We start from the raw sequence: 16,841 nt of genomic DNA, 5'->3' as shown, positions 1-16,841 counted from the left end.
AAGGCTTTTCATTTTATATTGAGTGCGTTTGGGTCAGTTCTGCTGTTTTCCGTTTGCAATATGCTCCATTTTTTTGTGTTGGCACCCCATGACTGCAGTGTGGAAGATGCTGAAGGAAGAGAAAATGTCTTGGAACATGGAGAAGTGTGGAAAGCAGCTTTTGGTGCTGGGACAGCAAGTGAGATGGTACCTTGCTACAATGATCCGTAGCTCTGGAAGTATTGGTCAGTGTGAATGGCTCTCTCCTTGGTCAAATGAAAGGAGCAGGGCAGAGTCACAGCTTCCATAGCTGCTGTTGTGAGTAGCCTTGGGCAGTTGGCAGAAGAATCACTTCTCTGGATGTTTTCTTCGTTTTTTCTTTAGTTGTCCACACAGGGATGAGGTCTAGGATATTTTGATTTAAACCTAGAAGTACATGGAGCAAAACTCTGGAGCGAATGCAACTATGGATGTATTTTGTGGCAGTGTATGATAAGTGAGAATGTGGGGCCTTCATTGCAGATGGGAAGCTCACTACTGCATCAGCAGTGCTTTCCACCCCCCTCCCTTCTGCCATCTGTCAGATAATAAATTAATCTTATGTTATGGATGGAGGGAGCTCACTTTTTTTCCCCACAGTTTGCCTTCCCAGCCTACCTTCTGGTTTTTGCCATATTTTACAAATTAGGCTTGCATGTGTATTTTTTTCTTGTGTATTTAAAACCTGCCAGAATATGAGATCAAATAAAAATGCTTGCAGCAGCACTGCATTGTAATCTGCCAGTGTTTGCTCTCTCTGCCTCTTGCAATGTACAGTTGTTCATAGACTGCCAGGTAATGCATGAGAGAGATGCTCTTCTAGCCAATTAACAGTGTTTTCAGATGGATATAAAAATGGATGTGGGTACCAAGTTGATATCCTTATGCATTACTTCATTTGTTTGGAAAAAAATTCAAGTTCTGGTACATTTCCTGAAATCCAGACGTGTTATTTAAGCCTATATATATAGGACCACATTTGTTATAAGCAAAAATGATCAGAGGGGGAAAGAGGGTTGAAAAGGGAAGTTTATAAGATTACTTAAAGATAAGTAACTTACATTAATACTACATATATAGGACAAACTTTTCTTTCTTCCTCCTGCTGCTTTGAAGAATCTTAAGCAGTAGTAGGATGACATTGTGATGGCATCTAAAATGCTTAAGTCTTTTACTAACTTATTAATGCAAATTTTAAATTATTGCTCTAAGTTTGGTAGTGTGGGTGGAGAGTTTCTTGTTCAGATTCTGGATTTCAGCAGCTCCCTGCAAGGGTAGTTTTGGACAGAGCCTAAGCCACATCAAAAGCATGTTACTGTTCTTATCTATACCCAGTAGTATGTAAAACAAGGTTCTCCTGTAGTTTTTACAGTCAGGTATGGATATGTGAAACGTTGTATCACACAATGTAGTTACAAGGTAGCTCTGGATAAGAAAGTGTCATTTATGAGGCAATGCGGCATTGCTATTTAATGAAATCATATCTTAATGCCATAAGTTCTGCTTAAACACCTTCTCAGTTTGCTGCTTTTCTGCATGTGTTTTCATTCAGAAAAAAATAAGTCTCTGTGTGCTATCTCTGAGTGAATATACATTAAAATCATGAATTCAGCACTGTTGTGTGAATTCATGCAATTCACCTTTGTGTCAAGAACCATGGCAGTGATGTTGCTCAACAGAAAACACAAATTATGGCATGCAAGACCATTGCCTAATATGCAATATCATTAAATAAAAAACTATACCACGCAGCAAAGTTGCTCAACAAATGATGCCATGCAATAACATTACACAATAAATCGTACTGAAACACTACTACACAGCAAAATTACACAATAAAATGTGAAGAAATTTTATTCCCACTACTACTCCTACACAAAAATTTCTCATTCATATAAAACCAAATTTGCTTATTCTCTCCAGTTTTTGCTTCCATTTTTTACTGGACATCCAAGTCTGTCTTTAGCTCTGTTCTCAGTATTCAGTGGGGTTGTCCTGCTAGCAGGTGTTTTCTAATGCTGCCCTGGACTCCTGTGATGAAACTTGTGTAGAACTGTGCCAGAACATCCCACTGAGTCTTGTGCTGCTTTATTTTTGTGCTGTAAAGATTTGGTCTTTTTCCTCCCCTGCTTTGTGCTATTTAAAAAGCAACTGACATTTTCTGAGATTTAAAACAACCCCAAAAGACCAAGTATATGATGAGCCTAACTGGATTTTTTTTTAATGATGTCACAATATTTTTTAGCACTAAGTATGCTATCTAAAGCTAATTTGTTTGTGGGTTTGTTTTTGTTTGGGTTTTTTTTGAAATCTTGCATTTGGGAAGAATAACAGTATTCTGTGACTTTTTCCCATATATGTTAGCAAATACTTTCTCAGCCTTAGCATAATATATTTTTCCTTGTACATCTGTTGAAATACTACTTTTTCTTTCCTCTCTTTCCTTGACTATCTTTTTAGACGTCTTTCATGAAAGCCTAAAATCCATAGTAACCATATATTCACCTGAGAAGGTTGAAGGAGATAATTTAGGAAGCCATAAACTGCAAGGGGAGGTAGAAAGGACAAAAACATGGTCTTAGCAGTCATTGGGAGGAAAAAATGTGGTCGGTGGAACAGTTACTATCAGGAAAGATGATCTAGGAATTCTGTGCCATTATTTCTGTAAGGGCATTGGACTGGTAATGTGTAATAGGTAGGGCAGGGCTTCCTTTTTTCTCTGGGCTCAGGTACCTGGTTGGGGTTAGATCTGCCAGGAAGGATTAAGGGTATGATTAGATGACTGAGCAAGTGTCTTAAAGGGAGGTTCCAGGCTGAATCCAGGAGCACTATTAAGATTAATAACTCAGGACACAATCCAGGAAAGAAAAATGTGGAAAACTCAAAACATGGCTGAAGAGACCAATGGCAGTTGGGGTGGGGAGAATAGGAGACTATGGCTCGAAAAGGACATTTGTGAAACCCTGTATCAAAAAGATTTATGTTAGAGGAACTAGTTAATTTGAATGTATTGAGCTAAAGAACAGAAGGATTTAGTGACTTTGTGTGAGAATGGTGTTCTTGGAACTCAAAATTAAAAGAAGGCAGGGCCATCCCAGGCCATGTGGGACTGCTTTGGAACAGCAACTATTTACAGCTGTTGCAGTTAATAAGATTACAGACTTTTTCCATCAGGAGGAAAGGAGAGGGGAGAAAGATGCAAACTTTCACTTTAGTGGTAGTCTTCTAAGTAACGTCTTGTTCAGGAGCAATATCAATCGTAGCTTTTATCAGTTGGGTCAGAAGTGTAAGGCAATGAGGATGGGGAAACACAGGAAACTTACAGCTGCTCACCTTAAAAGTGATCAGGTGGAGCAGCTTCTGTGGGAACTCAAATTGCCATAAAAACTTTTGCCAGGAATATTTTGGGACTAAGTTAAGAACACTCAGGAAGTTCAGGTTCAGTTTCTTTTTCAGTCCAGGAAACAGAACTGGAAGAAAATGCATTTCTTCTTTATCTTCCCTCCTTCTTTTCCCCATGCAGAAGCCAAGTGTGGCTGAAGGATCCTGAATGTTTATACTTGAAAGTTCATTGGGGTGGTCAACAGAACAGTCTGAGTGCAAAGTACCTTGTTGCATTTGAGGATTTGTTCCAAAGCTGGAGGCAACTAGAGTCCTGATGGAAGTTCTTCAGAGGATGATGATGGGGAGAGAGAACGAAGGGTGAGATGAAGGTTCATGAAGCCTGTTTCACAGAAACAAAGTAGAATGTGTTCCTAAGCTTTTGGAGGGCTGGCTGAGCATCAGATTTGGTGATTTGGCACAATACTTGTCTTGCAGATACAACTTTCTTCTCAAGGGAACACTTTTTTTGTTCTCAGACCATGACTCTCTAAAACACAGGGATTAGACAGGAAGAAACACACCGGAAACTGGAGAAGCTAGTGTAATTGGGTTTGGCTGTATTGTGGCAAAAGCAACACTTGGAGAAATTGATTACAGAAGTAAAGAATGCTAAAGGCTAGATTACGTGTGTCTACTGTCAACCAAACTGAGCAATAAGAGCATCACAGTTTATTTGATTCATTTCATTAAGCATCAGCAGGATGCTTGTCAGTGGAGGGAGGGACTTTATTAGTGAAATAAAAACAGCTGTCAGTATTAAAGACAATTTGCTGGGTGTTTGAGGGAAATTCCACCCACGTTTCATCACCAGGAGATTTTATCAGATTGCAGAACTCACAAGACAGATAATCTGAACAAAACAGATACCAAGCACCTTTGGAAATGGAAACATTCAGAAGAGTACATTACTGAAGTGGAAGTGTCTGCTAGAAGATTTTGTATCACCAAGCTTCAAGAACGTGAGCTTGAGGGAGTAGCCTGAAGCAAAGCTGACACTATGGACGAGGAGCTGAGTTGTGGGTGGAAGACTTCCCTTTCATAAAATGAAGGAGGATGAGTTGTAGGTGATCACCTGCAACTCTTGGTGCCAGCAAAGAGATGAAACAGAAAAAAGCCTTCAAAGAGCAGCAGCAAGAATGCGATACAAAATTCTGTTTGAGCACTCATCAGCATATTCTACAAGCAAAATGACATGTTTGGACAAAATGGCAAGAACATAACTTCTGAAAATTCCTCTTAAGGATGTGTAGATAGCATGTCTTGAAATCTCTGAAGGAAATAAGATGTTATGAATACTTTTAAAGCAGATTCCATGGAAAAAGGTTGGGAAATGGCTTTATACAAAATTTAACCAAACTGATTGCATGACCATAGTACCTACTGAAGAAGACCAAATGGCTGGATGATTAAAATTGCAGCACACAGTAAATTACTGTTGTGGACTTCTTGGCAGATCATGTTTCTCAGCTAAGGCTGCATGCCGTTAGTGAGGTGTGCATTGGCATGTGGTCCTGGAGCCACATACTGCAATGAGAGGTGAAGAATTCTTGAGCAGTTGAAATATCTGTGGCGTGAAGCAGGTGCATTCATCCTGGGGACTGCACTGGTTACATAAATTGATTATGCATAGTGGCTGAACTGTTGTTCATAAGTAGCTATCTCTAACTGGAGAAACTTGACTAGAAGTTGATTGTGGTAGTCATTCTGTATTTATGCTGTACTCGGGGTGTGGAGGCATGTAGCAGGGCTATGGTTAAAAGCTAAGGAACACCAGAAGAGGCTGTATTCAAGGCAGCTATGCTAGACTGTCCTGTGCAACCAGGAAAGACTGTCAGAGGCTGCATAAGGATAGTCAGTGGAGGAAGGGGTAAGAAACATAGGTTGTAGTTCCTTTTAAGGTCTTGTAGATCAGGAGCCGTGAGGAGTGGGTGAGGCAAGACTCCACTTTTTCCTCTGCTGGTCCAAACAGGTTTTTGGAGTTACTCAGTTCACATGGAAAGGATTAAGGGAGCACTTAGATGAAAGATGAATGAATGAAAAGACTCCAAGTGGACATGGAGAGAAATTTGGGAGGAAGAATTTGCTAGGATGCAAGACTAGGAGGGGAAAAAAATCTGTGGTGTGTACTGAAGAGGTTTTTTGAGGTAAGGCAAATGGGGTATACATGAATGATCTGATGAAAAACTGGAACTAAATGAGAGTTCATTTAGCTAAAAAGAATTGGCCATTAAAAAAATGAGAACTTTGGCTTTCAAAGAGTGTTGGTATAAGTGGGGCGTGCTTGGAGCACAGAAATTGGGACATTGTGCTTTTAAGGGCAGATCTGATCCATGAGGTAGGACTGCTGTGAGTAGTAAACTGTTGCATGGCAGTGCTTTGCTTTCTCAGGCTGTATTTGGAAACAAAGTTGAAGCTACCATTGCATTTCATAAGGAATTCTTGTCAGTCAGATAGTCCCACACACATCTCCTTTAGGAATATGTAGATAGGGGATACGTATTTTCTGGATTTTTTTTAGGTGGCAAGTGGGTACAACTGTGCTCAATTTTGTCAAGACTCAAGCGTTTCTGAGCATGTGGACTTGAAGGTCTTGTGGCATTTTAAGGACATAAATGAAGGCAGCTCTGAAATTGAGGCCTGCCTAGACTTCAATGTCAGCTCTGTGGGGATTTTCAGGACTGCACCCTAGACTGTAGGTAAAGCAATAAGTAGCTCCAAGGCAAGCCTAGAGGTGAATTGAGTGCAACATGTTTTGTATTGACTCCCATTGTGTGTGCTTGAATCTCAAGATAAACATGAGCTAGTTTACCTTTCTCTCATGGAAGGGGAGGGGGAATAAGCTACCTCAGTTTGGCTCCCATTTGATGCAAGATAACGGTATGCTTGTGGGCATTAACTGCTCTTGGTTTTGTCAGGTTAACTCACTTGTGTGCCTGCAATTCAACTCCTTTCTTTATGCACTTGAATAATTTCAGTGGTTTGATCCTTAACTCCTGCCTTGGAGTGTTGTCTCTCTCCATACCGTTGTGTCTGCTTGTACCATGAGATTCTTCCCTAGTTTCATTCCATCTATCTACCTCCTACATGTATTCCTCTGTTTCAGCATAATCATGGACTCTTGACTATTTGGTTTGTTTCCATCATATTTTCCTATTCTTCTTTATCTCTGCAGTATCTCAAAAGTGTCTTCTCCCAGCTCTTTTGTAAGTTATGCCTCAGTTGGCGTGTTTGACCATGGTGTTTTTCTGGTTTTTTTCTTTTTTATCTGCTTATAGATATCATCTCCTTGTTTCCTAGTTACAGCAAATACGAGAGTTTGGTTTTTTGCTTTCTAAATGCTCACAGAATGTTGCTGGGAGAAGGGAATTTGTAACCCATGTCTCTTACTTTTTCTGTTAAGTCAGTAAATCTTAGCTCTCTAGACAATATTTTATGTTCTTCTATTCCTAGAGTATCATTGTAACACTGTGTTTTTAAATGGTTTAAGAGATTCCAGAGGGGAAAAAAAGGAAATACAGGTGCTGAATTGAATAGCTGGGTTGTAAATAGGAGACTTCATAGCCATATTTTCTGCATTTGCTTAATATTTAGTGGTTTTCCAGGAACACATGTGTACAACAGAAATACTTACACATAGAGTACCCCAAAATGCTTTCATTTAGGTTGGATTTTCTTCTACTCAGCCTTACCTCAGTTTCAGCAATCCATGAATTTTTGATCAAGAGTGAGAAACTGTGTTGCAGAAAGCATTAGAGAAGCTTAAATTTGGGGGCCATATATTACCACAACAGGTAACGCAATTGTAGAAGCGAAGAGACTTAGCTGTAGTAGTCATTTGGGTATGGCATTAGCTAGCTACCAAACTGATGATTTTGCTACTGTGTACTTAGTGAGTGAAAGGTTCAGACACTGATCATTCTTCTGGTTATCTTTGGGTATAAGAACACTTTCTCATTAAGTTTATGTTTTGAAACTCAGCATTTCAAAATTAGTCTAATTTTTGTTTGTTTTTTTTTTCCCCCCCTCCCCTTAGATTTGTCACTTTTGATGATGTTGAAGGCATGTTAAGGAAATAAGTTCTAAATGTTTTGTAGTGTTATTTTTCTGTGGAGACTTTGACTGATGTATTAGGCGAACAGAAGACCTAATGTACCTCACAACTGTAAATTTTACTTCTGACCCTGAATTTTGAAGATAAGAGCTAATATATTTCAATAACTCCTTTTGTAGTTTTTATTCAAAACACAGCTCCCATCTCATTCATCTTTCTGTAAAACAAAATTGATGACCAGCATCCTTGTGCTGATGCAAACAGAAAAAACAAGTGGTTTATCAGAGAGATTTCTGTGCAGCTCCTTGCAAATGTTCTCCCTGTAGCTTTCTGGTATTATTTTTAGGCAGATTTCACTTGCCATTGCTGGTTTTCATACATGTTCAATCACTGAATCTAGGAGTCTCTAAATGTTCATCTGCAATCCCAAATCATTCTGTGTTATGAGAGCAGCAATATAAGTTGTTCACATCTGCTGTGTAGTTAAGCATCAGTATCCTTCTGCTGTGTTAGCACATTAGGAGGACGTATGTCAGTGATGAACTTAATGTCCCGTGTATGCTGAGTATGTAACATGTCTCTCTACAGTGCATAAGGCCTTGCAGAGTTGTTATTAAACTTTATTAATAATCCTTCATGGTTTTCAAGGATGTTGGCTTCCAACTGAGGGAATCCAATTAAAAAAAAAAAGTCTATGGAGAATATTTATTCTATGATCATTCCCTTCAGCATCATAAAACCCTGAATGATACTAGATGGACCAATAGTCTAATCTGTTATTGAAACACTGAATGTGTGTAACCCTGTGTTTGTATTGCTACTTAATGATACACCTGCAACTATTTTCATAGTACCAAAACCCACCACTTTTGTGTGAAGTAATGACATCTCCAGTCTGAGCTCTCAGAAATACAGTTTTGCCTAAGACCAGAGAAGTTTGAATAAAAGTTTCAATAAAGAAAACACTGTAGAAGAAAAACTTGTTGAAGGGTGGTTTATGCAGCACGTATTTCTTTAGAAATACAGAAACATGGGCTGGATCATAGGGTTCTGCAACTAGTTCATAAAATTGCATCCTGTGGATTGGTGGTTTGTTTATTTCATCTGTTTTCTTCATCTGTTTACTCTGTAACTTGTAACATTTAAGAAAAGGCATGCAGGTATCAGTGCAGTGGGAACGTGTCTTGCTCTTGTGATTTTTGGAAAAGTAAAATTTGTCAAACGGAAGAATGCTACATCCCTCAAGGGCTTACTATCTTGCAAATCTTGCGTAAGCTTCAATGGGGATTATATTTTTACTATTCCTTGAAGCAGAGTGTTTGCACTGTCCTTACAAATAATCATAATCAACAGAGGACGTAAATCAAGAACAATTTGAACAAAGCAATTTCTTAGACTTGAAAATCCTGAGACTTGATGGGGAATTGATATGACTCCTGAACTTCATAAGTCCACTTATCTTGAAACAAGTGTATCCTGTAATTGCTGTGTACAGGCACAAAGACAATATGGTATTAGTCATTGAATGATGGGAGTCCCAAGAAGACTATAATGCTAGTTAGAATAACAGGAATACTAGTTAAAATACATCTGACCTTTTGACAACAAATTGGGATTAGCCATTCCTGTTACTTGGGAGTTGATGAAACACATGCATATTACACAGGTATTCATTAGCTGCAGGAGATATTCTTCTTAGCTGTGTGGTATTTTGATTTTATGTTGCTGTATATAGCTTTAAAGAAGACTAAACAGTCAATTACAAAGCCCTGAAATTTGAAGCAAAGCCATAGCTGGCTAAAGGCAGTCCCTGTTAGTCTTGTCTGTAGTCCTGTTGGTTTTGGATCAGGGATCTCTCATTTCTGAGTGCAACAGGATTTGTACAGCTTCATCTGCAAACTTTTAAAATCTGTGGATTTTGTTGGTTTGTTTTTCAGAGTATATGCTTCCATTATTCGTTGTGCTAAAGACTGAATATTGATGTTTCATAGCTTGTTAAAGTAACAATGCTTTGCCATAAAATTTTTATGTCTCTTGTTCTCGGCCCAAACAAATTAGTTTGTTCTTGGCTAGTTAAGCTTGAGGATAGACAAAATACTTAACTCAGATATTTCTGTACATTCTTGAAGGTCAAAGTAAACATGTTTTCTCTGTACTGTTCTGTATTTAAAAAAATTACTTAAATCAGGTCAGCGCTTTTGTGCCAGGCTTTGGGAACCTTTGTCTGTATAGTATCGTGTGCATGTCGTTCTTGACTTTACCAGCAACATACCTCTTTGTTTTCTTGCAAATCATAACCACCACTGATGCTATGACATTATTGTGATGATAAAGAATTCTTCTGTGAGGGAAAGTGCGAGGGGCTTGATTGGTATATTTAATTTTCCCTGTCAAAGGTGGTGCAAGGCTGATTTAAATGTTTATAGAGTATCCAGAGAAAACCCATGAAAATGATTAAAGGATTGGAAAATACATCTTCAGGTCAATGAAATAAGGTTTTTCTTTAAATAAAATAATTATTTTTTTAAAAAGCAGCTAGTGAGTGACCTAATAACTGCTTATAACTACCCAAATGAGGAGTTTAAAAAAAAAATTGATAAAAGATGTTTTTTCAGTCTAGCAAAGTATTACAAATTGGTTAAAGTTTAATCCTAATTCCTTTGAATTTAGACCCACTGCATAAATTTGCTCCCTAACTAACATTTTGCAGCAAGCTGTTACATGTTCTGCTGGGTTCTCTGCCTCTGAAAAGACATATCCTATAGTAAAGTGGGAAATTCTTCTAAGGAAGCTCTCTTAGCTAGATTTAATGGCCTTTGTTTTGTAGATTATACTGGATTGTAATGTTTCTGAGTTAGGTACAGGTACCTTTGACCCTGTCAGGCTCCTTAGAAGTACCAGTAGTGCCAGAAGACTGCAGACGTTACCAAGTATGATAGGTGAGATAACATAAACTGGACATTCCTTGTGTCCCAATTCTTTTGCTTTCCTGCAGAAATCTGTCTGCACAATCCCTCCTAGGAGGCCATAGATTTTTTTCTGATTGAAACAGGAGTGAGGCAATAGGCATGGTATTTTAGTTTGTGCACTAGCTTCAATCCTCTATCATAGGATTTCTCTTAAAGAAACTTGATAAACTGAGATAATTTAGGATTAAAGTGCAATATGGGCAATGAATAATCAATATCAAAGCAGATAAGTTAATTCAACCACTGGAGACCTTTAAAAGAATAATTCATTTTGGGACATATAAAGTGCTCTATTAAAATTGTAATAAATAAGAGAATAGAAGACTTTAACTTCTGTAGGTATTCAGTCCAAAGATATACAGCCTTTCAATTTTGACTCTGCAATGGTACACCTCTAATACTCTTCAGTCTCAAGTTGTGCAGCCCATTCAATTAGTCGTGTACTGTTTTAAAGACTAAGTTTACGGTTTCAGCTGGTTTCATTCTACAAACTAGTAGAGTTTTAAGTGATTCTGATGTGTTACTCCATTTAGTTTAAAGCCTATGGTCTAATCATGTAGATGCTTACTTGAGTTTACTTTCAATTGAATCAGTCTGCAGTGGTTGTATAGCCACAGTGAACTTTGTGTTCACTTGTAAATATTCACAGGTCTGAGCTCATATTTATAATACAAATGCAGAAGGAGAATTATGTTCTATAGAATATTAATCTGTAACCAGAAAGAAAAGGGGGATAGCTGACCACTAAAATACTGCAAGGGAATTTAATGTGAAAACTTTGTGAATGTTTTAAAGTGTGTGAAGTTCTGTTTCTCACTTACTTTCTGATATGATACATGTTTTCATCTTGTAATATCCTTCAGTTATAGTGCTAGTGGAGACAACAAGATAATAATTAAAACAGTGTAGTTCATCGAACAGTACTCCAATTAGATAAATACTGGTTTGCCTGCCTTATATAGTGGAATTAAAATTTCACTTGTCTAAGGAAGTCTTTCGTAAACTTGAGATTGGGCTTTGAGAGGATTTCTTGTTAAAATAAACAGCGTGATCTGCAGAGGGCTCTCACTGTTAAGAACCACTTTTAAACAGTCACCATCATTTCTGCAGTGTCTTTAGAAATGTAATTGGACAGATGGATGTGCTGGATTGGCACTGTAAGTGTCTTTGCGCTGAGAATAGTATCAATAGCTATTAATAACTTTGAAAGGCTCTCCAGATAAATTAGTGAGTAGTGACCTTATAACTAAGGAATACATATGTTGTTAAAGTAAAAATAAAGACTTACGAAGTATTGATTTTTTAATCTAATCTGAATGTAGTGAATTTCAAAAGTCATGTATTTCAGTTAGGTAATATTGTCTCTAAAAATAATATTAAAAGCAGAGGTATTCACCGTTGCACTGTTTCACAATTTCTCCTGACGAACGTAGGAGCAACTGTGCTATGCATTTGTTTGCTTATTTTTAAAGTTTGTACTTCTTGAGAGAAAAAAAATTATCATAGGCTCAGTAATATGCAGAAATTTAACCATCTAAAATCCCCTCTATTGGAAAGGAAACGCTGAACCACATTTAACGGAAACATCTGCATATTAAAAAACTTACAGTATGTTTCACAGAAGTTTCTTATGATTTTTAACTCTAGATCACCATCAGTGCAGTCTTACTTATTGAAATTTATCTTCATTTGCCTTCCATATTTCAATATAGGTTAATTGTGTCCTCTTTGCACATTACCAGGTAGGATATTCAGTCCTTTTCACTGGTCCTGCTCTTGTTCTTGCTTTGAAGGAAGAAATCAGAGGGGTTTCTGTGTGTATTTCCTGTTAAGTGCCCCATGTAAATAATTAAATCCTGCAAAGGTAGGTGCCTCAGGGCAGTTTCAAATTTTATATATATATATATATATAAATAAAAACATATATGTTCTTCTGTTTCTTGTCTTCTCTTTGCAATGTGAAACTTTAAAATCTATATACACAAAATGACAGGAACACCTTGTGTATATAAATATTTTCTATTCTTTCCTTACATATCAATAATTTTCTACAGGAACATGTTAGCAGCTGCCTACTCTGGACTCACCTTTACTATTGAGTGCAACTTTAAATGTTTGTTCTAAAAGTTCTCCCACATTACAAAAAAAGAACTGTACTGCAGGCTGTGCCATCACAACAGCCATTTTATTTGTGATCGAATTAGAATCTGGGTCTTAGGATTTGAAAGACAAATGCATTAATCCCCTGAAAGATTCAGTCAGTCTCTGTCAATTCTAATCAGGTAAAGGCATTGGTCATTTTACTTCAAAGCAGTTGGAGGGATTTTTTAATTCAGGGAGCTGGCCTTTTTATTTCAAGCTTATTTCATCTTTCAGGTAATAATGTACCTATTGCTTGTGAAATACTGCAGGATTTAATACACTCATATGTCCCCTTAAGCTATCACAGTTCTCTGTAATTTGCAGAAATCGTTTGTGGTCATCAGCACCAGCTAGTAAGTAGGACACAAAATTATACTATTTTTGATAAAATGGGGTGGGAGAGAGGGGGGTGGTGGAGTAGCTTGGGAGGTTTGTCACTGAAGCAGATGACTTAAGGGAGTGAATTTATCTTGGTTTGAAAGAGGGTGTCTGAAAAGAAGTTTGGAACAAGGGTCTGCAGGTAACTCTGTTTTCTTTGTAGAACACAGACAAGCAGGCTCGCCTGGTAAACTAAAATTAAATTGGTTTTGTAATACCTTCTGTGCAACAAGAACAGTGCATGGAGCTGATTTAAAACTGAACAAGTTACTTTGCATTACCCAGGCAAGATCTTGTGATGAACAAGTTTCTAAATCTAGCAAGTTCTGGGATGAATAAGTAGCATGTTTTCTGATGCCACAGTATTAGTAAAAAAAAAAAAAAAAAATCATATGCAGAGTCTCCTAAATGGCCTTAAAATAAATGCAAAGTGTTGTTCTTAGTTAGCACAGTAGGAATTAGAATAAACTTTTTGACTGTTGATATGCTTCTGTTATGGCCAGGATGTACTCCAGAACTGAATCGCCTGCTGTATTCCCTCTCATACAGCCATTTTGTGTTCAAAGTGTAATTAATTGTTCTAGGAGAGCTCAGGCCCCCAAAATTCCAATGAGATACATACTGCCCAGGGAATCTATCTGTAAGCTATGCTTTTCTTGCAAATACTTTAAGACTTGTCTCTGAGGTGTGGTGGCGCGCTGTCCAAGAACCCTGTGGAGAGGGAAAGTAATAGGCTTGAAACAATGACACAGGTATGGAAGTGTAATGGCAGCTGCCCAGGTGTTCTTACGTTGTTGTCAGAGTTCATTAAATATATCTCCTGGTTTTCTCCAGTTAAGTTCTTCAATTTGTAGTATTTGTGGAAAGTAGGTGAATGAATTGTTTACAGTGCTGATGAAGCATGAGGCAAAGCCCACTTGCAACTGGGGTTTCATAAAAGTTGTCCCTTTGTCTTTTCTTTAACCCCATAGTGAATCCTCATTCTTCCCTCCAGAAATCTTTATCTCCTGCCACAAAAAGAAATCTGGAATAGGTCATGGTTTTCTATTTTCAGCAGTGGGTGGTAATATTCAGCTCCTGGGTAAAATTCAAATCTTCCTTTTTCACGTTTTTCGTATTGTCATTGTAGCATTCAGGATACCAGGAAACACTGAGTTAGAAAATAGAAGATGGGTTCTCTAATATGTCCTTGCCTCTTTATATTGCTTAGTGCAAGAAGGCTGGGAAAGCAACCAGGTCTCTTGCTTCACCTGCTCTGAACTCTTTGCACACTACAGTGTCTGAAGTGAGGTGCGGATTTGATTAAAGCATGTGACACATTGGCTATTCCCAGAGTTGCCTTTTAATTAAGAAGTGATGCCTTTCTTCTTGCTTGGTGGAGATGACTCTTTGCCCATTACTTCATATCAGGTGGATGATGAGGTTCTCCATTTCTCTTGGCTTTTAAATGGTGTTATCTTTTATTTTTAAATTCAGATTGGTAGAGCAATTGCTAAAAGCAAACAGGAACTAAAGTGTAAGGGAGATAGCAATGTAATAATTGCGACACAGCGGTGTGATTTCAGCTTCTGTGAGGTCTGGAAAATGGGCCTGTTCCTTTACATCGCAAGATGCTACACTGTACTATAAAGCAATCATTCTCATGTTTGTTACAGAGAGTACATTATATTGTAATAGAAGTGTCTGTTCCAGGGACTTACTGAAAAGTAAGAGGTAACTAACTGTCTTTTCACACTTTCTTCAATTCTGTTTCACTGCTTGTGTTTCTACAGCCAATCTATCTGAATTTTTTGCCACTCCTCCCTGTAGTCTTTGCCCTACCTTGCCCTTGGCTTCCATTAGTGGCTGCGGTCGCAAAGCTGGCTCCCGTCATTCTGTCAGCGTCAGCCTTACTGGAGATTTCCATGCATCAGGATGACTTCTGTCTTCTGGTATTAACAGCCATAATGGAAGCAGCTAGGCTGGTTTCTCTTTCTTCTTTTCCACTTTGTTGTAGGCCTCCTAGCTTCTTACTTGCAATGTGCAGATCAAGTATTGTTAAATCAACTCGAAGCAAAAAGAGTCAGTGCCATGCACACTGCCTTTCTGTAGATTACAGTATGGGTTGTTTACTAGCAATAGAGGGTCTTATGAAATCTGTTCCTAACGAGGCTCTAATTTATGATCTTAAGGGCAACCAAGGAAATGAGAAAGAAGTGGAGGAGGAGTAATGGCAGTGCTGTTCTGTACTTTACTCATTGCATAAGAGTTCCTTATTTTGTAGATAAGAAGCATTTTCTAATTTACCTGTTACTGTGCCTGGGGTGAGGAATTAATTTATGGTGTACGGTTTTTTTCACTGACTTTGGGTTACCATGAAGAAAAACAGTTCTCCAAAAGAAACTTGTCCTCTAGGTAAGTCTGGGGGCCACTGCATTGCTATTTGTGAGGTTTTTTCCCCTCAAACGACTGAAGGCAGATGTTTTCGGTGTCTGAGCTTCCCAAAGAGCCCTCAAGTGATTTCCATCTGAACTCCAACTGGCCTAAGCAGCTGGAAGATAATCCAGTTAGTATCGAAGAACTGTGCAGGATCTGAAGTTGATAGTTATGGAATAGTTACCTTTTATCTCTTGCTATAACTAGAGATTAACCTTTATATGGGGGCTGGAGGAACACAGAGTATGGAGGTGTCGCTGTAGTCTCTCCCTTCCCTGCTCTGTAGCACCGACATCTTCTAATCCTAGATGTCACTGGTTCATCAGGCTAAGAGTGCTTTTTTTAAATACAGATCCAGAACTTAATATAGCATATTCTGGGCCCTAGAGTGCGTGTAACTCGGGATCCTGTGAGTCGCTGAAGGAGACTGTAAATAAAACTTTTGTCTCTCATATGGCAGCACAGATTACTTTAACTAGTACCATCCTTCTAAACTCTTTTATTTAGTTGTTTTCCAGTAATGTTGTTAATATTCTGTCTGAAACATATGAGCTTGACCTACATCAAATAGCACAGGTTGTATGATGCTAACCAAGTACCTTTATAAAAATAATTGGAGGCCTTTTAGTGCCTAATTTTAAAGTAATAAAAGCTATATTTTATCAGTATTCTGCCAAATTTGTGTATCTTTCATTTGCAGTGGTGTTGAGTATTTGGTTTCATTGCCGCTGCAGTCACTGTTCATCATAAGCAAAATTGGTTTTTGAGGGGATTAGTAGGTTGGGTTTGGGCTCATGTGATTCTGTTTGCTTTGTTGTTTTGGAGTGTAGAACTGGACAATAGAACTTGCATCATATAATGAATGTGTGAGGTAATGTGAAAACAGTGGTGTGTTTTTTGGGGTTTTTTTAAACCTTCCTAGAAAGAATGAGTGTATTGTGTTTCTATCATCTGATACAGGTATTCCAGGAGAGAATAACACTTAACAAATGCAATGCTTAAAATGATGATGAAATATATATTTTGTTTAGACCTTGTTGACTCCTTCTGTTTGCTTCACCCCCCCAGACAAACGTGTTGATGATTGGCCCTTGATGCAGTCTCCATTTCCAACACTGACTATAAGCACTATTTATCTCCTCACTGTATGGCTGGGCCCCAAATGGATGAAGACAAGAGAGCCCTTCCAGTTACGTTTCCTGTTGGTTGTTTACAACTTTGGAATGGTTCTACTCAACTTCTTCATTTTCAAAGAGGTGTGTATGCCCTCTTGCAGGAGGGAATTCCTATTTAAGTCTGAGGGTGTCTGTGGATTGCAAAATGAAAATTATTTTACATATTCATGATGTCTGTTGAGGGTGAATGTTTTGCACAGACTTTTAAAGCTGAGTTTGCCTTTGATGTAAGTATTTCTGTAGCTAGGTACATTCTGTTTGAGAATAAATGCACTAAATGAGTCTATACAGAGAATTTGTGTAGTGGCT

The 16,841-nt window shown here is 38.1% G+C and overlaps 1 protein-coding gene across 1 annotated transcript in view; it reads left to right on the top strand.

Moving 5' to 3' along the window:
* The window catches only part of ELOVL4 (ELOVL fatty acid elongase 4), a gene marked incomplete at both ends in the record, with an annotated part of 29,866 nt that overhangs the window by 846 nt on the left and 12,179 nt on the right, over positions 1–16,841 (top strand). Inside the window, one exon of the mRNA XM_081998508.1 lies at positions 16,426–16,613. Within this exon, the coding sequence (XP_081854634.1) occupies positions 16,426–16,613 (188 nt within the window). The remainder of the gene's footprint in view (positions 1–16,425; positions 16,614–16,841) is intronic.

The sequence above is a fragment of the Phaethon aethereus genome (assembly GCF_964289735.1).
Source record: "Phaethon aethereus genome assembly, chromosome: 3".
NCBI lineage: Eukaryota > Metazoa > Chordata > Aves > Phaethontiformes > Phaethontidae > Phaethon > Phaethon aethereus.
This window is presented reverse-complemented; position numbering and strand designations above follow the sequence as displayed.